The 22919-nt window shown below is 37.1% G+C and overlaps 1 protein-coding gene across 3 annotated transcripts in view; it reads right to left on the bottom strand.

The window, feature by feature from the left end:
- SCAF8 (SR-related CTD associated factor 8) overlaps nucleotides 1-22919 on the bottom strand; it is a 230669-nt gene that overhangs the window by 147140 nt on the left and 60610 nt on the right. For 2 of the 3 annotated variants that reach the window (XR_004056706.1, XM_030928253.1), the window contains exons 7-13: nucleotides 14993-15169; nucleotides 13530-13609; nucleotides 11666-11783; nucleotides 8958-9089; nucleotides 8367-8479; nucleotides 6956-7149; nucleotides 1355-1455 (exon numbers count right to left, since the gene is read on the bottom strand). Coding sequence is in view for 2 of the 3 variants with exons in the window: in XM_030928253.1 (XP_030784113.1) it covers nucleotides 1355-1455; nucleotides 6956-7149; nucleotides 8367-8479; nucleotides 8958-9089; nucleotides 11666-11783; nucleotides 13530-13609; nucleotides 14993-15169 (915 nt within the window). In the remaining variant the exon portion in view is untranslated. The remainder of the gene's footprint in view (nucleotides 1-1354; nucleotides 1456-6955; nucleotides 7150-8366; nucleotides 8480-8957; nucleotides 9090-11665; nucleotides 11784-13529; nucleotides 13610-14992; nucleotides 15170-22919) is intronic. The other variant, XM_030928254.1, reaches the window with a different exon arrangement.

The following is a 22919-nucleotide window of genomic DNA, read 5'->3' as shown; positions in this document are numbered from 1 at the left end:
AAATGTCAAGACACATTACTGATATGCAGCTAGAACTGAGAATCACTAGTTTAAGGATGGGGTAAACCAGAAAGAAACTTCAGAGAAAGTCAATGATTACAGACTCTGAAAGATAGTGATGTTTTAACAGGTAAAATCTAAAAAGACAAAAGAATAAGAGAAGTCGACAGCACTCTTGTGGTATATAGACAGAAATCTGAAGTACCCAAGTTGAAATCCTTAACCAATCACCTTTTCATCACCGTGTAACTTAAGCAAATCACTTAGTTTCTTCTTTAGAAAATAATCATATTTGAATTACTTAACCAGCTTCTTACAAGGCTCCAAAGAGATCATACACAGTCAAAAGTAAGATGCAAAATGGTTCAACTCAACTCAAATAAAGAATTCTGTTACTATTACAGAAAAGTCAAGTTTGGCCATTTAAGGAAGACTGGGATGTAAGACTAGAAAGGAAAACTGGGCAATTTTCTGATAAATAATGATAAAAAGATCCCACAGACATAAAATTGTAACCACAGGGAATGAAATCAGAAGCCTGATGAATTCAGTCTCCTCATACTTCCTGCTTACCAGTATGGATGGATGGATGGATGGATGAATGTCTCCCCAAACAAATGACTACAAAACATTTCATCACACAGCAGGAAGAAGGAAGATAGAGAGTACATAATTTTTAAATAAAAGAACAATTAAAATAGCAAACCAAGATGTCTGACCTTCAGGGAAAAGCATCAGGCCTCATGAAGAATAAAACAGACTCAAAGGAGGAGATTGAGTGGTGTAAAACTAGTGCAAGAATCCAGAGTGAAAGAGTTATGCTCAACTTACCAGCAATTCGCTGGCCATACTAATTTTCTTACCTGACATTTACTCTGTTTTGATAAAAAAAAGAGAGTAAAAGAGCACAAGACAGTGAGAAGAAAAACACAAAAGAAACTGGGATCCCAAGCCCAGCTGTGTCTCCACGACTGCTTATGTGGTCATGTGCAAGAGACTACAATTCTGTGGAACTCTCCATTTCCTTAGACGCATTTTTTTAAAAAAGGAATTAAACTAGACCACACATAGGGTTCCTGCTAACTCAAACATTTGATGATGTTAGGAATCAAGCATGCTACACTGCTATAAAACTCAAGAATATTTTGTTAGAATTCCACTAAAAAATAAAAATAATTAAGGAGAGAAACAGCAGCAAAATAAACACAGACATTATCAAAGTACAGCAATCCTTTTAAAGATGTGTATTATTTAAGGCAGACATTACTGGGCTAATTAGGAACAGAAGTGATTCTTTGTATTAATAAAAACCTCCTTTTTTTTAAACCTTAAATTATTAAGAACTGATACTTGCATTAATGGATTCAATTTGTCCAAACTCTTCAAACAGGTTGGTTAAGTCTTGTTGTGTTGCCTTCTTGTCCACTTGCCCAACCCAGAGAGTAGTACTACATACTGTCAAGACATAAGAGACAAATGACCTAAATCATATAGACACAGTTACTTCTTTCAAAAGTAGCTGAGGAAAAAGCAGTAATAAACATAATAATGAAATTTAAGAGAATATATTTTTAAATAATTGTCAATGAACACTTGCATCTGTTATGTTTAAAATCAATTAAAATCACAAGTATTAATTCACATCTCTGCCAAGTCAATCACTTGCATGTCACCTGTTTTCAAGCTTGGCTGCACACTTGAACCATCTGTGGATGCCAGGGTCCCACTCTAAGAGGATGCAGTAACAAAGACGGGGAACTGAGAGTTGTAAAATTCCCTAGGTGATTCTAATGTGCAACAAAGTTTCAAAACTACTTCTCACCATAATCCCATTTGTGAACCTTTCCTTTTTTTTTTTGAGATGGAGTCTTGGAGTCTCGGAGTCTCACTCTGTCACCCAGGCTGGAGTGCAGTGGTTCGATCTTGGCTCACTGCCAGCTCTGCCTCCCATGTTCACACTATTCTCCTGCCTTGGCCTCCTGAGTAGCTGGGACTATAGGCGCCCGCCACCACGCCCGGCTGATTTTTTGTATTTTTAGTAGAGACAGGGTTTCACCACGTTAGCCAGGATGGTCTCGATCTCCTGACCTCATGATCCGCCGGCCTCGGCCTCCCAAAGTGCTGGGATTACAGGCGTGAGCCACTGCGCCCGGCCTGTGAACCTTTTAAGTGTCTTTCTGTGCTAGAAGGATTAAGTGAATGTGTCTCCCTAATCAAGAGATAAATCTGAAAACAGCATCTTATACTTAAGGAAACAATCCTTTGTGTGAAGATACAAAGGAAAAATGGCCAAATCAGAACCATCCCTTAACCCCTTGAAAGACTTAAAGATACTTAACTGTTGAAAGTCACATCCCCTTAACAAACATTAAACATGAGACATCTTGCCTACTTTCAGCTGTACTGTTCATGCCTCCATGAATGCCTCCTTTTACAGAAGACATTTATTTAAAAAATATTTATAGCTGACACCTTTGCAGAATTTTCATACATTGTATTTGGATTTATGTCAGTGTCCACATTTCTGGCTACCTTTGATCTATAATAAGACAGGTTTAAGGCAGGTTTTACTCTATGGCTAATTTAGTCCCTTGGCAAGATCACTACTCAGTGCCCTAGACTTTTCAACCAGGTCTCTCCACTGTGGCTAGTCAGAACGCTAACATCTTCTAGACCTCTGTAAGCTTTAGGAATCACTTAGTGAACGCAGGGTCCCTGGTCATTGTTCTTTCCCTGCAAGCTGTTTATCTCCTGTAAGTCTTACCCTATGTATATTCAATTTAATCTTCCACTAAAGTCTCAAGGAGCTCTGCATTAAGTTTTTAGTTGTTTTTTTTTTTTTTCTTCCTGAGACAGGGTCTCACTCTGTTGCCCAGGCTAGAGTGCAGTGATGCGATCTCGGCTCTCTGCAACCTCCACCTCCCGGGCTCAAGTGATCCTCCATCCTCAGCCTCCCGAGTAACTGGGACTACAGGTATGCGTCATCACACTCAACTAATTTTTGTCGTATCTTTAGCAGAGATACAATTTCACCATGTTGACCAGGCTGGTCTCAAACTCTTGGTCTCAAGTGATTTCAAAGTGCTGGAATTAGAGGCAAGCCACCATGTCTAGCTTTGTAACAGTTTTTTATTGCTGCTATAACAAAATAACATGAACTTAGAATAAAACAAATATCTTATAGTTCTGAATATCTACAATGGGTCAGCAGGCTGCATTCCCTCTGTGGGGCTCTAGGGGAGAATCTGTTTACTTACCTTTGCTAGGTTCTACAAGTTGCCTGCCTTCCTTGGCTCATGGTCCCATCCTCTGTCTTCAAAACCACCTCCACAACATTTCCCAAATTCTCTCTCCTTTCATTATCACATCACCTTTTCTCTTCAACGTACTTGCTTCCCCCTTATGTACCTGGGCCTTCTGGATAATCCAGGTTCATCTCCCCACCTCATGATACCTAATTTAAAAGGGTCTGAAAAGTCCCTTTTACCATACGATGTAACATATTTAAAAATCCCAATGATTTAAATGTAGATACCTTTTAGGGGACCATTATTCAATCTACCACAAACCCTTAACAGAAGTCTGGAGCTCTGTCATGGAACAAATTCCCCTGCCCTTTATTTTTGGAGACGAGGTCTTGCTCTGTCACCCAGGCTGAAGCTGGAGTGCAATGTCCCAATTATAGCTTACTGCAGCCTCCAACTCCTGGCTTTAAGGCATCCTCCCTGTCTCAGCCTCCACAGAAGCTGAGACTATAGGCACACATCACCATGCTTGGCTAAGTTTTTATTTTTAGTACAGACATGGTCTTGCTCTTTCCCAGGCTGGTCTCAAATTCCTGGCCTCAAGCAATCCTCCCGCCTTGGCCTTCCAAAGTGCTGTGATTATAGGTTTGAGCCACTGTACTCAGCCTTAAGGATTATTTTAGCTTTTTTGTTTGTTTTGTTTTGAGACAGGATCTTGCTCTGTTCCTCAGGCTGGAGTGCAAGTGGCACAATCATATCCCACTGCAGCTTCTCGACCTCCTAGGCACAAGTGATCCTCCCACCTCTTGCTTGAGTAGCTGGGACTACAGGTGTGAACCACCTTGCCCAACTAATTTTTTTTTTTTTTTTTTGGGTAGAGATGGGATCTCACTTTGTTGCTCAGGCTGGTCTTAAACTCCTGGCCTCAAGCAATCTGCTGGCCTGTGCCTCCCAAAGTAGCTTGGATTACAGGTGTGAGCTGCTGCACCTGGCATTCCCTTTTTTCTCTTTATTACTGTTTCTGCATATTCCAGCTGCCTTAATCTCCCTGAACTCTGTTCCGTATTTCCCATCTCTTTCAATATTATCTCTCTACACATTTTTTTCCATAGGGAACTCCATTTTTTTCCCCAGAAAGCACTAATGATTCTTGCCAACCCATGCAGAAGGGACACTTGATTCCTGGAATGTTATTATTCATTGGTGCTTTATATCCCCTAGACTATTCAAGAAAAAAAACCATGTATTCTAAAATCCATGCTAAGGATCAATAAATAGTATGAAACACTACCATATCTTTAAAATGTGTTAAGAAAGAATACAAACCACAGGAAATTGATACTGCTTTTGAATAAGGAGTGTTATGAGTTAAACAATCAGATTATTTTTCACTGTACAGGCATACCTTGGAGCTACTGCAACTCTGGTTCTGGACCACCACAATAAAAGCAGATATCGCAATAAGGTGAGTCACATAAATTGTTCTTCCCAGTACATATAAAAGTTATGTTTATACTACACTATAACCTATTAAGTGTTCAATAGCATTATTGAAACTTAAAAAAAAAAGTACACACCCTAATTTTAAAATACTTTATCGCTTAAAACAAACAAACAAAAAAAACTAATGCTGACATAGAGACAAAGTGGGCACCTGCTATTGGAAAAATAGTGCCAGTAGATGTACTCAACACAGGGTGGTCACAACCCTTCAATCTATTTAAAGAAAAAAAAAGCAGTCTCTTCAAAGTACAATGGAGTGAACTGCAATAAAACGAGGCATGCCTGAATTTGGTTATGCGCTTTTTATTCATGTGCTTTTTATTTTCTTTCTTACTTTGTTGTATCCATGAAAATAAAGCAGAAATAAAAAATAAATTCCACAGTAAAAAACTATGTAAACAGCACACGTATGTTTATTGAAGCACTATTCACAATAGCAAAGACTTGAACCAACCCAAATGTCCACCAATGATAGACTGGATTAAGAAAATGTGGCACATATACACTATGGAATACTATGCAGCCATAAAAAAGGATGAGTTCATGTCCTTTGTAGGGACATGGATGAAGCTGGAAACCATCATTCTCAGCAAACTATGAAAAGGACAGAAAACTAAACACTGCATGTTCTCACTCATAGGTGGGAACTGAACAATGAGAACACTTGGACACAGGGTGGGGAACATCACACACTGGGGTCTGTTGGGGGGTGGGGGGCTAGGGGAGGGATAGCATTAGGAGAAATATCTAATGTAGCTGACAGGTTGATGGGTGCAGCAAACCAACATGGTACATGTATACCTATGTAACAAATCTGCCTGTTGTACACAAGTAGCCTAGAACTTAGAGTATAATTTATAAAAAAAGAAAAAACTTAGATGATGGGTTGATGGGTGCAGCAAACCACCATGGCACCTGTGTACCTATGTAACAAATCTGCATGTTCAGCACATGTATCCCAGAACTTAAAGGAAAATAAAATAGAAACTTAAATAAATGGTTTAAAAAAAAAAAAAAAAACTACGTAAACAGTGACATCAAGAACATGACAAATTAAGTGAGAAACTAAATGAGAGAGCCTCCACATAAAATCCTTACTCTAATGTTGGCAAATACATAGATGATTCTGAACGTCTTAATGGTAATCATACGAGAAAGCACAGTAGAGATTTTTATGGTCAGACCTTTGATATTATTTATTTTATCAGCCAGCACTAAAATGTTTGGATGTATAACCTCATCCTATGGGATAAACAAACTTCTAGAGCAAGAATAATCATTTTCAGGTTCACACTAGCTCTCACAATCAGATAAAATTCAGGCAAGATAGCCAAGGCCTATAAAACTGCCAAAACTTAGTAAGAAGATGGCTATTGCCTTTTATTACAGGTCTGGGTTTCCAAGATGCTCTAGTAGCATAAATTATACCAATTATTTTTCTAACTCCCTGGCAGAGGGAATTTATGTGGAAGTCTTCAGAAATTAGATAACACAAACAATGGTTAGCTCTTCGGAAAGAATGACAATTTGCTCGATTTTATGTACTTCTTTGCCCATATGTAAACTCTTAGTTCATCTTAAAAGTCATAACCCACCAAGAACACCCTAGGCAGAATTTGGCACTAATTAAAACTTATTTTGCTGTGCTTAACATTCCTACCAAGTGAAACCTCCCCACGCCTAATCCAAAACCAAACCCCACCACTACCAAATCTGTTCTAACCATACGTAAATGACTAACATGTAACCGTGCCAAGTTTGTACAGTAGGAATTATCCTGTACTGCTAACCTATAATGTTATAATTACTTTAAAAATTAGATATAGCTAAGTATATGCTTCCTTTAATAATTACTCCTACAGACCTGGTGGCCGTAATTGGTTAGAATACTATAGACAGAAGCCACTGTGTCCATGCTACAGATACCAGCCTAGTCTGCTTTTTGTATCATTAGTCATGTATTTTCTAACCTGAATTTGAAAAACAAACAATCAACCCTCAATGACCTTGGTATTTGAATGCAATCTGTTCTTCCTTTTTCTTCTCTTCTCTACCATGTTACAAAAACCAGAGACAAAGTACTCATTTACCAAACCACTTTTAAACTTCTTAATCTGAAAATAAAATTTGGCTGAGAGACTTTGTAGCAGATAACTATTTTTAAAGTATTAATTGAAACCAAAGCGTTGTAGACATACGTTACTTACCACTCAGTGTTTTAGATCTAATTGGAGGTAATCCCTTCTTCTGTCTTTCTTTTTCCCTTTCTCTGGCTCTCCTTTCACTTGAATACGACCGTGATGATTTCCTCTTTCTTTCTCTTGAGCGGGAGCGTGATCGCTTTCTGTGTTTACGCTTTCTAGAGCCAGACCGTGACCTAGACCTTCGTTTTCTTGGTGATCTACAAAAAATTTTTATTTTACTTCTAATGACAATGTTTTCTTTCTATCAAATCTCTCACTTCTAAGTGAGGGAAAAAAAAACCAACAAACAACAACAAAAAAGTTGTCTTATATTTAGTGACAGTATCTTAAAATATTCTGAAGTACAATCAAGTCTCAAAAATGTATTTTACTTAAATCCGTGTACTGCTTGGATCCATATTAGTTGGTAGTGATTCTGACTATGGGTGACTATTCACAATGAAGAAAAAGATCCTAGAAAGGGCCTTACTTTCTCTTAGTGTACTGCAACTCAATTTTTCAAACAGAACAGGAATGAAAGACCAAAGAAAACTGAAAGACCATTTAAGTGACAGAGCATTAGGCCACTACATAATTCTGCTTAGTAGTTTCCAACCTATAAAATTTTCTGGTGCTTGTAGAAGGTGACACTGAAACACTTTCTTTTTTGCCTGTCAACATGCCATTGAGCTCTCTTCAAAATGCTTAGTAAGATGCTGCTAATGACAAATAAAGATATCTTCAGCATTAAGATTGTTACTGCTTCAGGAAAATAATTTAGTGATACGAGGTGGGTCTAGAGAAAGCTGAACTGACAGGCTCTCATTTGCAGTAGTAAATATAAAGAACTTTGTGACAAGAACAAGAAATGACTGAAAAACTCATCAAACGTACTGTCCCTCTCCCAACATTTACTGTTCAGATTTTCAGGGGCATTCATATGCAAAAAAATAGGATACAAAAATGTTAAAGACTGATGCCTTTAAGTTAAGCTCATGAAGAAAACTATGTTTTATAACGGTTTGGTATTATAATGTTTATAAAAATAAATTTTGTAGTTTTATTTTTATAACCATTTTGGGTATCATTGTGAGATGAAATGGAATCCAGGAAATATGGCCTGATTTAACTGTTGTTCAGGGGCAACAATATTCTCAGTTGGGTGTCATCATAATATTAACTAAAATAAAATATAACTCAAAATCCCAGTCACATGATATGGCTGCCAATCTTATGTAAATTACTGAAGTAAATGGCCAGATATACCAATTAAAACAGAACAAAGATTATCTTGTCTTTGGAATAACTTTTTTTCTGTGAGACTGTGAAAAAATACGTCATCCCAAGGAAAACATTTCCTTTCATCCTGATGCAAAGAAATAAAGCCAACATTTTAAAGTTCATACAGAGCTATTACTAAACATCATTGTAGAACCTTGAACGAGATCGTGAATGTGTTCTTGATCTTGAGCGAACCGCCACTTTCTTAGCTTCTTGTTCAAAGACCTCCTCTTCCACTCCATCTTGCCCTTCATCTATATCCATATCCTTGAAAGTCAAAAGAACAGCAAACAAACAGAAAGGCTGGTTGAGACAGAGTTATACACTGACAATTCTGTTTTTAAAAATATTCACAATAAAAGCATTCATGCCTAATACAGGGGTGTCCAATCTTTTGGTTTCCCTGGGCCCCATTAGAAGAAGAAATGTCTTTGGCCATATGTAAAATATACTAACACTAACGACAGCTGACACGCTTTAAAAAACAAACAAACAAACAAAATCTCGCATGTTTTAAGAAACTTTAATTTGTGCTGGGCTGCATTCGAAGCACTTCTTGGCCATGTGCTTGGCCTAGTAGCCATGCTTAGGCCTTGGACAAGCTTGGACTAATAAGTGAAACAATTACAAAGTGGAGCTTAAGCATGGGAAAAATATATTCAGGACACTGCTAGTATAAAATATTTTATATGATTTATTTAGCTACTTTTAGAAATTTATGACCCAGAAAAGCATTTACTTTTACCTGCTGCTGAATATCTATGGAATCATCCAAATTGACTTCAGGTTCAAGAAAATGCTGCTGACTACTCCCTTGTGATGGCGACGCTGAATGCTCTGACCCAAATGTTCCTTCCTGACTATCCTGAGGAGTGGCCTATTGAGAACATATACAAACACACAAAGATTGGGAGATACTTTTTGTTATGAAAGAAAATGTAAACACAGCAAATATCACAATTACATGTTTAAAAAGAAGCACTATACATGTAAGAAATTCCATGTTAAATCATTTATAATCAATCCAAAATTAAACATTTGTATAAACTCAAATTTATGTAAAAGCAGGGAACAGCTCCATAAAAGGAAGGGACTAAAATATTAAAATCGTAAAATCAAATAAATTTTTAATTGTGAAAATATAAACTACAGAGGACTAATAAAGAAATTATAGCATGAAAAATATATGATGGCAGTCAGTTAAATGAATCTAGATTTTCACTGATAATTGGCATTAATAAAAAATGCTATAAAGAAAAAACAGGCTGGGCATGGTGGCTCAAACCAGTAATCCCAGTACTTTGGGAGGAGGCTGAGGTGGGTGGATCACGAGGTCAGGAGTTCAAGACCAGCCTAGCCAAGATGGTGAAACCTGTCTCCACTAAAAATACAGAAAAATTAGCAGGGCATGGTGGTGGGTGCCTGTAACGCCAGCTACTTGGAAGGCTGAGGCAGAGAACTGCTTGAACCTGGGAGGCGGAGGTAGCAGTAAGCCGAGATCTGCATTCTAAATCTGTCATAGGTTTTATACTATCTACCTTAAGAAAACAGTTATAGTTTTCTTGTTACCACTCTCTTTTCTTCATTAGATTCATTTTTGAACAATGAGGTTTTTCAGAACTTCTATTCCTTTCAAAGGCATCTTATTACTGTAAGCTGTGAAATTTTGGAACAACATATAGAGTAATTAAGCCCAGAGTTCTCTTTCGGTAGGTGAGATTCTTAAGACAGACTTGCTCTCTCTCAAGTTTATTTTTACCTCAATAACATGGTGTTAATTACAAGCTAGTCAAGATACTTGATTCTGCTAAAAGAGATACCATTAAAAAAAAAAATACTATCATGATTTCAGTGCTTCTGCTAAATCTTCTAAAATAAAACTATGACTAAAGCAATTCAAAAACTGTTACATTTATAGCTCAACAAATCTGTTGTTTGGATAAGTTCTTCCATCACGACTATCCCCTGCCTCTCTTAACAGTTCTGTGATTTTTGTATTATTATATCACTGATGACCTGTTTGTTTTGAGTTACAACTTTGCTCCTTCTTTAAACAACAGCTAAATGTTCTTAATTGTGTTCTATCTTCAACTTCTGGGTTCTCAGGCAGATATATTTGCTTGACATAAAATACCGCCCCTACTCTGGCCACTTATACCAGAATTGTTTCCTCAAAAAAAGGTATGAAATTCCATTCTCCTAATTCTAGGCATGAGTTCCAACGCAGCAAATATCATTAACATCCATTTTATATTACTGTTTGCATTAAAAGGTCAAGTTCAGACCCCAATGTCTCAAGTTTGCTCTCTCTTCCATCTAAAGTAACTGTTCCCTCCTCCATGCTCCCAGAATCCTTCACTTGTCCCCCTATGACAAAAATAAAGAATTCTGCCAGGTGTTCACACAGATGTATGTGCTCCATTAGAGAAGAGGTTACCTGATGCCGCAACCTCATTTCTCTTCATCTTCGTATGTATCACTTGCCTAACAAGTGACATACACTTAAAAAAAATTTTGTGATATTTTTGTTAAACTCATTCATGCCAAAATTTTTTTAATATTAGGAAGAAGTATGCTGGGGAGGGAGAGGGGGTTTCCTAATACTTTTATTCTGAACAGTTTACATGCGTAACTATTTCTCACGTACAGCAGAAAAAGGATTTGTAATAAATTTAATACTGGCTCTACAACTTAACATATTTTATCAATTCTGAAATACAACATTTTGTCAATGATTATCAAATTTGTAAGATAAAGGATCCTTACAACTCAAAAGGATGTTACATTTAGTTATCGATGTCTTAAAATTCTTAGCTATGCATAAAATAACAGCACGTTTTAAGTCAGATAATATATAACATTAGCTGTACACTGCTGCATGAGATGTTTAATCTCACCCAGCTTCAACTTCCTCTGGAATAAAATGGGAGTCATAATGCCCATCTCCTGAGGGTTAAATGCATCCAAGCCTACCTACCACATACCTAATAAATCTCCTGCTACATGCTAACAGCAATTACGTTTTAAAAATTAAAGATAACAATCTACATGGCCATCATCATTGTCACCAATAACATAACCATCAACTTGCTTGATAGGGAACAGAGAGAAAAACACGTTGTTTTAAGTGGTAATTCTGAAACCCCGTCCATCCTATTCTCTACTTCCAGTATACTGAAATTAATTTCTACAATGTGGATTCATAAGTTACCAGAACATAATTTGATTATAGAAAAAACCATAAAGGTCCTGAAAAAATAGATCTTACTAACAATAGTTGAAAAAATATCACCATAACAAACTTTAGAAAGAAATAAAGTAGCTGGTAAAAGCTAAATAGCTGAGAAAATATTCTATTAAGACCAATTAAAAAAAAAAGCCAACCAACAAAAATGCCAATTTATAGAATATAAATAGCAATAACTCTAAAGACCACAAGATGGGGTTATAAACCTTTTGAGGCTGTTGCTGCTCCAAGAGCTGCTGTCTGAGATGTTCTAGGTTTTGCTGTTGTAGTTGTTCTGCTATCTGATGAAAAATGGAATTGTTCACAGATTCTGACACGTGAGAACTAAAAGGAAAAACAGGTAGAAACATATTTTGAAACCCACTAAAGATACTATGAAAATAACTGAGTATTCAAAGAAAACAAAAAAGTCAATTCAATAAAACATATTCTACTGCATGTTTTCTTTTGTAATTTTAATACTAAAAGTACAATACTTGAGAACATTAATACATTAAAAGAAAAATACATTCTTCAATTGTATATCAATAGATGGATAACATGTCAGAGATGCTCTGCTGAAGATCTGATATTACCATCTCATGCTATTAAATACATGTAAATTACTGCTTTTTCATAGAGCATATTAAGAAAACCTCAATAAAATATTTATAAAGTTTAAATATTTAAACACTGTTACTTTAACTCCTTCTCTTACTATGAGATAGAAAAATAGTCTATCAATCAGTATGTGTGAAATCTACCATTGTAACTGACCATAAAATTTATAAAACTAATATTCTTCCTTTAGAAAATCATATACATTATTAGGTATGTTAACAGAGGTTGACACTGTTTAAATAAGAAAAAATAATAGTTTAACTATATTCTCGGAAATTCACACCTGGAATACACCTGGGATTCTGGGTGCCACAAGGTAAGACATTAATAATAAAGAGGGCATCCCAAAAGAGCCAAACAGGATGGTGAGAAGTCTTGAAACAGTTGGAAAAAAGGGTACTTCATCAGGAGCAAATAAACCTAAGGGGAAGAATGATACCTATCTTCAAATAATGAAAAGCTACGTCTCTAAAGATAGCAGAGTAAATTTGTTTCCTTGCTTCAGAGAGCAAAACGTGGGTCAGTGTGTATTAATAGAAAACAAAAGAACAGGATTCAGTTCGACAAAAGAATACACAATAACAATTAGTTAACTTCTCATCACAGAAAGCATTAGAATACTGGATAAATAAACTGTATCATCAGGACTGTTAAAGGAGATTCTTACATTGCTTAGGACACTGATCAACATGATTTCAAATGCTGCTTCCAACTTTGCAATTCATAATCTAAAATCTAGTTTTTAAATTTTGTCAAGGGGAATCATTTTACTAAAACGATACATTTGTATTTAACATATCCTAAAATTGTATGTTTTGTATACTACCCCAATATATACAACGAAGAATTTCTGTTTAAAACAACAGACCCACAGACTTTCACCATTCATCCTTCCTCCATTCTCCCAACTTCTACCCCTGCCCCCTCCAACATCTCCCTGTTACTAGTCCATTCACATACCCTCACAGAACCCTGGGCACTGCAGAATTGTTTAGGGAAAAAAAGTAACTGATTTAATAAAAACATACAACACATTTCTTTACAAAAAAAAAAAAAAATCCTTATAACTCCAATCCTTAATTCTGATTAGGTTGATGTGTTCCCACAATTTCATATGCTTTCTAGAAGTGGCCTTTGGCACTAGAAGCAAGCTTCATTCCTAGTATTCCAACCACTCTTACAATTAAGTTAAATAACTTAAAGCCTAATACAGAAAATATTACAACCAGATTTACCAATATGTATCAATGTTCTTATAGGGAACTTTGATATAGTCTATTTGCAAAGATCTGAGAAAAGACTCAAAATAATACAAAGAGACAACAAGACATACCTCAACCACCGTTGTATAATGTTAGAGGTTCAACAGCTTGAAATAATAACCCCCAACTTACTAAGTATACTTAGTAATTCAGATGGCAACATCCCACCCAATATAAAACCTATGGCTATAAAGAAAAAAATTCTTACAGTTGTGAAGCTGGAATTTCTTTTTTGGGTTCTTCACTATGCTCAGAATCTTCCCCAAAATCAAACCTATCCATCAACTTCTGGGGAAAGAAGGAGAAACAGGAGTATTAAAAAGTGCTTCACACAAATATAAGTTATAAATGCTATTTTAAATGTCAATGACATTCCATTATCTCTATCCTTTAATATGTAAATACAAGTTTTGTATCACTCTATACTATTATAAACTGTTTTGAGATCTTTTCTTTAAAACATTTTGATATGCATTAGCTTATGTAACAAAACAAATTATAATAGAGGTAGGATAAACACTAATACTCAAATTTTACCGAAGACTAAGGATTAAAATAATTAGGTGGTTTTCCCACAGTAATAAGCTTGATAAAACATCTAGGGCCATAATCAATGGATCTATTCTTAGTATGGTTCTCATCTTAGAATGCTGTTATTCTTCTGAATGTTCAATTTAAAGGCTTTTTATGTGGTCTAGCTATTTAGTGTTACACTAAATTAGATGTGGAAGCTGCTGGCCATAAAAGTCTAAGTAATAATCCAATAAATCAGTATTTACTTTCCTATAAAAATAAAAATACGAATTTTAAAAATATGAACACCACTTCCAAGTAGTATGATACTCCCATAATTAATAAGCATACTAAGAATATCACACACTAAATTATAAATGAAAGATTTTAAGTTTTAGAAACACTATCTTTTACATTTAGGCATCAATTTATTATAGTTATAGTATAGTGACTAACTGTAGAGAAGTTTTCCTTTAAACATTTTACATATTGATTACAGAATTTTAACTTTTGCAGGTCCAAATTACAGAACACAGAGCATCACAGTAAAATGTGGCATCCATGAAAGAAATCAGACAAGTTCAGAATATAATCACTTGCCTCAACGGTGAATACAAGATTTTACTGACTAGTTATTTTTAGTCAAATGAAAATATTTTAAATATTTCAAGAAAAAAAAACAATTTTTTTTTTTTTTAAGTCAAGAGTCTTGCTCTGTCACCCAAGCTGGAGTACACTGGCTCAATCTCGGCTCACTGCAACCTCTACCTCCCAGGTTCAAGCAATTCTCCTGCCTCAGCCTCCCCAGTAGCTGGGATTACAGGCATGCACCACCTGGCTAATTTTTGTGTTTTCAGTAGAGACGGGGTTTCACCATGCTTGCCAGGCTGGTCTCAAACTCCAGGCCTTAAATGATCCACCTGCCTTGCCCTCCTAAAGGGCTGGGATTACAGATGTGAGCCACTGTGCCTGGCCTAAAAAAATTTTTTTAATTACTTAATTTTTTTCAGAAGTTTGAACCTTTTGTAAAATTCAGACTGTCTTACACAGTGTACAGGGGATATTAAAAGTCTACAATAAAATTTATAGAATTAAAATTCATATGCTAGTATATATTTAATAATTCATATAGACTTGATCTGATATTTTAATTTCTACCTTGTTAAAGGAGACTCCCTGTTCTAAGGGAGTAAGAGTGTTGGCAGCCGCAGCTGCAGCTGTAAGTTGTGCCGTAAGAGCTTGCAGCTGAACAACAAGACCAGCATCCAGGGCCTGCAGAATGGAAGGCTGGGGCTTCTGTTGTTGTATCTGTAAGGTTTGTATTAATTGTTGAAGCTGGGGAGAAAAAAAGTATATTACAAAACAGGTGCTGGGTTTTTTCTGTAAGAGTGACCACCTATAAGTTTTAGTCAGTAAAATTAATCATTCCACACTCTCTTTGAAAAAAACACATACTATTAATGTTAATTTTTTTGAAGTTTTTTTTGTGTACCTTATATAACACAGTTCTTAATAAGTTTGTCTTACTTCTGGAAAGTCAGCGAATTTTAAACAAAATAAAGGGATCTTGTGATAAAGAACTCATCACAAGCTGACACATTTTTCACTAAACTTCTCAACCTTGTTCAATCAACTCTTTAAACTCAGTAAAAGGATGAGTACTGAAAATAGCAGCAGCTTTTGCTAATATTCAGAACTACCATCTGAGCATGTATTTCCTGAAAGCTGGAGAGTTAAGAAATCTGTTTCTCAGAGTAGAGTCTGGCAACTAGTTATTAATAATAAAGCGTCACCTAGAGTTGAAGGCAACTCTTGTTTCCACTATGTACCCAACCCTGTTAAAAAACAGACACAACAGTAAGATCTTTAAGAGATTCCCTAAGTAAGAAAATCCTATATAAATCCCAGAAGTAAATGATAATCAATCTGGTTATAAGCCTGAGTTAAATCCAAAAATTATTAGTTTAAAAGAGAAAAATAAAGACAGCAAAGCTATTGAAAACCAAGACAACTGTACTCTTGAAGTTCAATTTCTAGGAGGAGAGGACACAAAAACTATGTAAGATGACACTGAAGTACTTTCATGCCCACTTAGTAACATTAGGAAACAAACTAGTCACTTCACTATCAACTAAACATTTTCTTTTTTTTAATTTGTATTGTAAGATTTACTGCACTTTCTGCACTGTTTGGGGTGTGTGTGTAGGGTTTCTCTGTAGCTTAATAGGGTGAGATTATTCCTTGAGGACTGTTTCACACATCCATGTGAAGAGATCACCAAAAAGGCTTTATGTGAGCAACATGGTTGTTTATTTCACCTGGGTGCAGGCGGGCTGAGTCGGAAAAAGGAGTCAGCAAAAGGTGGTGGGATTATCATTGGTTCTTACAGATTTTGGGATAAGCGGTGAAGTTAAGAGCCATGTATTGGGGGCAGGGGGTGAAACATGTACTCACCAAGTACATTCTCAAGGGTGGGGAGAATTAGAAACTTTAAAAAAAAAAATATATATATATATATATATATACTTTAAGTTCTAGGGTATATGTGCACAATGTGCAGGTTTGTTACATATGTATACATGTGGCATGTTGCATCCATTAACTCGTCATTTACATTAGGTATATCGTCTAATGCTATCCTTCCCCCCTCCCCCCTCCCCACAATAGGCCCCGGTGTGTGATGTTTCCCTTCCTGTGTCCAAGTGATCTCACTGTTCAGTTCCCACCTATGAGTGAGAACATGTGGTGTTTGGTTTTCTGTTCTTGCGATAGTTTGCTAAGAATGGTTTCCAACTGCATCCATGTCCCTACAAAGAACATGAACTCATCCTTTTTTATGGCTGCATAGTATTCCATGGTGTATATGTGCCACATTTTCTTAATCCAGTCTGTCATTGATGGACATTTGGGTTAATTCCAAGTCTTTGCTATTGTGACGCAATAAACATATGTGTGCACGTGTCTTTATAGCAGCATGATTTATAATCCTTTGGGTATATACCCAGTAATGGGATGGCTGGGTCAAATGGTATTTCTAGTTCTAGATCTTTGAGGAATCGCCACGCTGTTTTCCACAATGGTTGAACTATTTTACAGTCCCACCAACAGTGTAAAAGTGTTCCTATTTCTCCACATCCTCTCCAGCACCTGTTGTTTCCTGATTTTTTAATGATTGCCATTCTAACTGGTGTGAGATGGTAACTCACTGGGGTTTGATTTGCATTTCTCTGATGGCCAGTGATGACGAGCATTTTTTTCATGTGTCTGTTGGCTGTATGAACGTCTTCTTTTGAGAAGTGTCTGTTCATATCCTTTGCCCACTTTTTGATGGGGTCGTTTGCTTTTTTCTTGTGAATTTGTTTGAGTTCTTTGTAGGTTCTGGATATTAGCCCTTTGTCAGATGAGTAGATTGCAAAAATTTTCTCCCATTCTGCAGGCTGCCTGTTCACTCTGATGGTAGTTTCTTTTGCTGTGCAGAAGTTCTTTAACTAGATCCCATTTGTCAATTTTGGCTTCTGCTGCTGTTGCTTTTGGTGTTTTAGACATGAAGTCCTTGCCCATGCCTATGTCCTGAATGGTATTACCTAAGTTTTCTTCTAGGGTTTTTATGGTTTTAGGTCTAACATTTAAGTCTCTAATCCATCTTGAATTAATTTTCGTATAAGGAGTAAGGAAAGGATCCAGTTTCAGCTTTCTACTTATGGCTAGCCAATTTTTCCAGCACCATTTATTAAATAGGGAATCCTTTCCCCATTTCTTGTTTTTGTCAGGTTTGTCAAAGATCAGATGGCTGTAGATGTGTAGTATTATTTCTGAGGGCTCTGTTCTGTGCCATTGGTCCACATCTCTGTTTTGGTAGCAGTACCATGCTGTTTTGGTTACTGTAGCCTTGTAGCATAGTTTGAAGTCAGGTAGCATGATGCCTCCAGCTTTGTTCTTTTGGCTTAGCATTGTCTTGGCAATGCGGGGTCTTTTTTAGTTCCATATGAACTTTAAAGCAGTTTTTTCCAATTCTGTGAAGAAAGTCATTGGTAGCTTAATGGGGATGGCACTGAATCTATAAATTACCTTGGGCAGTATGGCCATTTTCACGATATTGATTCTTCCTATCCATGAGCATCGTATGTTCTTCCATTTGTTTGTGTCCTCTTTTATTTCACTGAGCAGTGGTTTGTAGTTCTCCTTGAAGATGTCCTTTACATCCCTTGTAAGTTGGATTCCTAGATATTTTATTCTCTTTGAAGCTATTGTGAATGGGAGTTCATTCATGATTTGGCTCTCTGTTTGTCTGTTACTGGTGTATAAGAACGCTTGTGATTTTTTTTTTTTTTTTTTGAGGCGGAGTCTCGCTCTGTCGCCCGGACTGGAGTGCGGTGGCCAGATCTCAGCTCACTGCAAGCTCCGCCTCCCAGGTTTACGCCATTCTCCTGCCTCAGCCTCCCGAGTAGCTGGGACTACAGGCGCCCGCCACCTCGCCCAGCTAGTTTTTTGTATTTTTAGTAGAGACGGGGTTTCACCGTGTTAGCCAGAATGGTCTCGATCTCCTGACCTCGTGATTCGCCCGTCTCGGCCTCCCAAAGTGCTGGGATTACAGGCTTGAGCCACCGCGCCCGGCCACGCTTGTGATTTTTGCACATTGATTTGTATCCTGAGACTTTGCTGAAGTTGCTTATTACCTTAAGGAGATTTTGGGCTGAGACGATGGAGTTTTCTAAATATACAATCATGTCATTTGCAAACAGGGACAATTTGACTTCTTCTTTTCCTAACTGAATACCCTTTATTTCTTTCTCTTGCCTGATTGCCCTAGCCAGAACTTCCAACACTATGTTGAATAGGAGTGATGAGAGAGGGCATCCCTGTCTTGTGCCAGTTTTCAAAGGGAATGCTTCCAGTTTTTGCACATTCAGTATGATACTGGCTGTGGGTTTGTCATAAATAGCTCTTATTATTTTGAGATACGTTCCAACAATACCGAATTTATTGAGAGTTTTTAGCATGAAGTGCTGTTGAATTTTGTCAAAGGCCTTTTCTGCATCTAAAACTACTAAAATGACAGAAACACTGTATTTCCCCTTTACACTTTTTAACTGCTCCTTTTCATATCTCTATTTTTCCCAATGGCACGGTTATTCTTTTGGTTACCCAGGTAAAAAACCACTGCAGTACCCAATTTTCTTTCTCTGACTTCGCAGTCTATCAATTACTGTCTTACTGACTCTCTTTGTACTATTCCTTTCAAAGCTTCTCCTTTCAAAAATATTTATTTTATTAGGCATCTTTTAAAATAAGAACACTTGCTTTATGAATTGTTTCCAAAATATTACCACAAAATAAAATTACTAATTCTATAATTTCATCAAATATCCAGTTAATATTCAGTTTCCCAATTGTCTCAAAAATGTAGAAAATAGATACAGCCTAAGAGTTCACATTGGTTTTTTAAAATATTTTTAAGTCTAGAATGGCCCCACGTTTTTGAGATTGTATTTTCAGAAAGTATACAACCTTACTATTTTGCATAATCATTACCCTCCTTTACAAAACCACTACTACCAAAAGAAAGATATTCTGTCTCTAGACTTCTCCTCTCTCTAATCCATGTGAGGTACTGTTAAGATCATGTGACTTCAACATAAAAAGTCCCTGGTGATTCCCCATTGCTTAGCAAATGAATCCTTTATTTTTGAGCCCACCATGTATAGTTTTCACAACCCAAGTCACACTTAAGTCTGCCATTAATAGCTTACACAGACTATCTTTTCTTTCAAACAACTCAACTCTACAATATCCTTTGTATATCCAACACTGTAATGCTTCTGTACATCATTCATTCATTCCACAAAAAACACACTGAACACCATGTACAACCTAGATACTGGAGAGGCAGCAGTCAACAACCACAAAAAATTCTTGCCCTAGTTTAGCATACATTCCAGTGGGAAGAGGTAGAAAAAAAACCAAGTAATTATATAACATAACAGAAGGTAGTAAGTGCTAAGGAAAGAAGCAAGCAGAGGCGAGAGTGAACAGGAGTGTAAAGAATGAGAGGTAGAGTTTTCCAGTTTTAAATAGCAGTCTCCGCCAGGCAGGGTGGCTCACGTCTATAATCCCAGCACTTTGGGAGGCTGAGGAGGGTGGATCACTTGAGGTCAGGAGTTCGAGACCAGCCTGGCCAACAATGTGAAACCTCGTCTCTACTAAAAAGACAGAAATTAGCTGGGTGTGGTAGCAGGCGCCTGTAATCCCAGCTACTCAGGAGGCTGAGGCAAAAGAACTGTTTGAACCCAGGAGGCAGAGGTTGCAATGAGCCGAAATTGCTCCATTACACTCCAGCCTGGGTGCCAGAGCAAGACCTTGTCTGTAAAATAAATAAATAAATAAATAAATAAATAAATAAATAAATAAATAAATAAATAAATAGCAGTCACTGAAGGCCTTACTAAAGTGACATTTAAACAAAGACAAGAGACGAAAGCATATGAATAGATGAGGAAAGTGGGTTTTCAGTATCAAAGACATCAAATGCAGAGATCTTGGGGCAGGATTACAGGTAGCTGATATAAGAAATAACAAAAAGGATAGAACAGGTCACAGGAGAAAGAGGTGAGAAAGCGAAGCAAAGGATAATATAAAACCAGGGTAGGGATGGGCAACATAAGCAAGTCTTACTATTAGTTAGAGAAGTCTATGAACTGGTGACAGAAAATGTTGGGAAGGGAACAACAGATCAAACTGAGAACATACAAGCACCAATGAAGTGATTGCTGAAATTTGTGCTTTTAGTGCATGCACGATGGCTCCTGCTTGTAATTCCATTGACTTGGGAGGCACGGGTGAGAGGACTGCTTGAGGCCAGGAGTCTGAGATCAGCCTGGGCAACATAGTCACATCCTGTCTCTATATAAAAATAAAAAATTGGCTGGGCGCAGTGGCTCATGCCTGTAATTCCAGCACTTTGGGAGGCTGAGGTGGGCGGATCACCTGAGGTCAGGAGTTTGACACCAGCCTGGCCAACACGGTGAAACCCCATCCCTACTAAATATACAAAAATTAGCTAGGTGTGGTGGCGGATGCCTGTAATCTCAGCTACTTGGGAGGTTGAGGCAGGAGAATCACTCTGGGAGGCGGAGGTTGCAGTGAGCCAAGACAGCGCCATTGCAATCCTGCCTGGATGACAGGGTAAGACTCCGTCTCAAAAAATAATAAAAATAAAAAATTAACCAGGCTTGGTGGCTATAGGTGTAGTCCCAGCTACTTGGGAGGCTGAGGTGGGAGGATCGCCTCAGCCCAGAAGTTCAAAGATGCAGTGAAATACAACTGTACCACTGCACTCCGGTCTGACAAAGCAAAATCCTGTCTCAAAAACAAACAAAACAACTTGGGCTTTTACTCTGAGTGAAACAGGGAGCCACTGGAGGATTCTGAGCAGAGGAGTTGCATGAGCTCTCAGGTATGAAAAAGGTCATGCTACCGGCAGTATTGAGAATAGACTGTTGTGGGGTAAGGGTGGAAGCCCCATTAAAAGGTTTCTGCAATGAACTGGTAAGAAATGATGGTGGCTTGATTCTAGGAACTAGTGATAGAGGTGGTGAGTTAGTGATTCAGAATGTATTCTGAAGGCAGAGGATTTCTTAACAGATTAGATCTGAAGAACAAAGGGAAGAAAGGAATCAAGGATGACTCTTAAGCTTTTGGGTATGAGCAAATGGAAAAATCGCATTTCCATTAACTGAGATGAAGATGCAGGTGGAGCAGGTTTTGTTTGAAAGACTGAGAATTCATTGTTTACTCTGAATTGTCTCTGTTTATGTAGCTCATCCTCAGTATCCAGTTCTTACTCACCCTTTAAAAAACAAATTCAATTGTCATCTGTACAACAGAACTTTCCTGAACCAATTGTTCAAGTCAAAGTATTATCTCTAGTTCTGAATTTCCAAAGCCCTTCTTTTCTAAACTTCTCCCATGATTCTTATTAATTTTAAATTTAATTACATTTATATATTCCAATTAGCCTTGATTATTAAACTTTAGGCTTCCAGAGGCCAGAGAATGTTTCTTGCTTATCTTGTATACTCTGGAACAAGGTACAGTTCCTCAAACACTGCAGGTCACAGTTAATGTTTGCTGAAGGTTGAGGGAATGAAAAACCACCAATGAAGTGATACAGTATCACTGGACTTCAGAGACCAAACTCTAAAAAATTGTAGTTTGATTTGAATAGTGAAGGAAGGATGAGACGTACGAAAATTGGAGAAGTAGATGATAAAGTAAAAGGGAGTGCAACACAAACCAAGAGAATACTTCCATTAATTTAGAGAAATCTATGAAACTTTGTAATCTAAATAATGAAAAGTGTTAGAAAAAAATAACAGGTTACATTGAGAATAACTCTAAATACCACAAAGTTGGATTTTCTTCTATATATGATAATGTAATTATTGCATGTTCCTGAGCATAAGTTTAAGACATACAAGATCATTGATAGGCTGGGCACGGTGACTCACAACTGTAATCCCAGCACTTTGGGAGACAGAAGCGGGCAGATCACAAGGTCAGGAGATTGAGACCATCCTGACTAACACGGTGAAACCCCATCTCTACTAAAAATACAAAAATTAGCCGAGCGTGGTGGCAGGCGCCTGTAGTCCCAGCTACTTGGGAGGCTGAGGCAGGAGAATCGCTTGAACCTGGGAGGTAGAGGCTGCAGTGAGTCAAGATCACGCCACTGTATTACAGTCTGGGCGACAGAGCGAGACTCCGTCTCAAAAGGAGGAAAAAAAAAAACAAAAACCATCATTGATAAAGATTAATCCTGCAAAGAATTAAAATGACAGATCAAAAAAGGATCAAAAGCTATTTAGAAGAGTACATCAACAGTCCAAAAATGAAGAACCAGGGTAGTAACAGAAAAATAAAAAGTAAGCATAAACTTCAACAAACCTAAATCTAAAATGAGCAAAAATACAACACAAAGTCAGATGTGCGTGCCAAAGTTAGTTTTTAAAAAAATTACGTACAGCTATGAAAAACAAAATAGATGGTTTCTAATCATAAATATTTATAATAAAGTTTATTCAGGAAA

The sequence above is a fragment of the Rhinopithecus roxellana genome, chromosome 4, assembly GCF_007565055.1.
Source record: "Rhinopithecus roxellana isolate Shanxi Qingling chromosome 4, ASM756505v1, whole genome shotgun sequence".
Taxonomy (NCBI): Eukaryota; Metazoa; Chordata; class Mammalia; order Primates; family Cercopithecidae; genus Rhinopithecus; species Rhinopithecus roxellana.
This window is presented reverse-complemented; position numbering and strand designations above follow the sequence as displayed.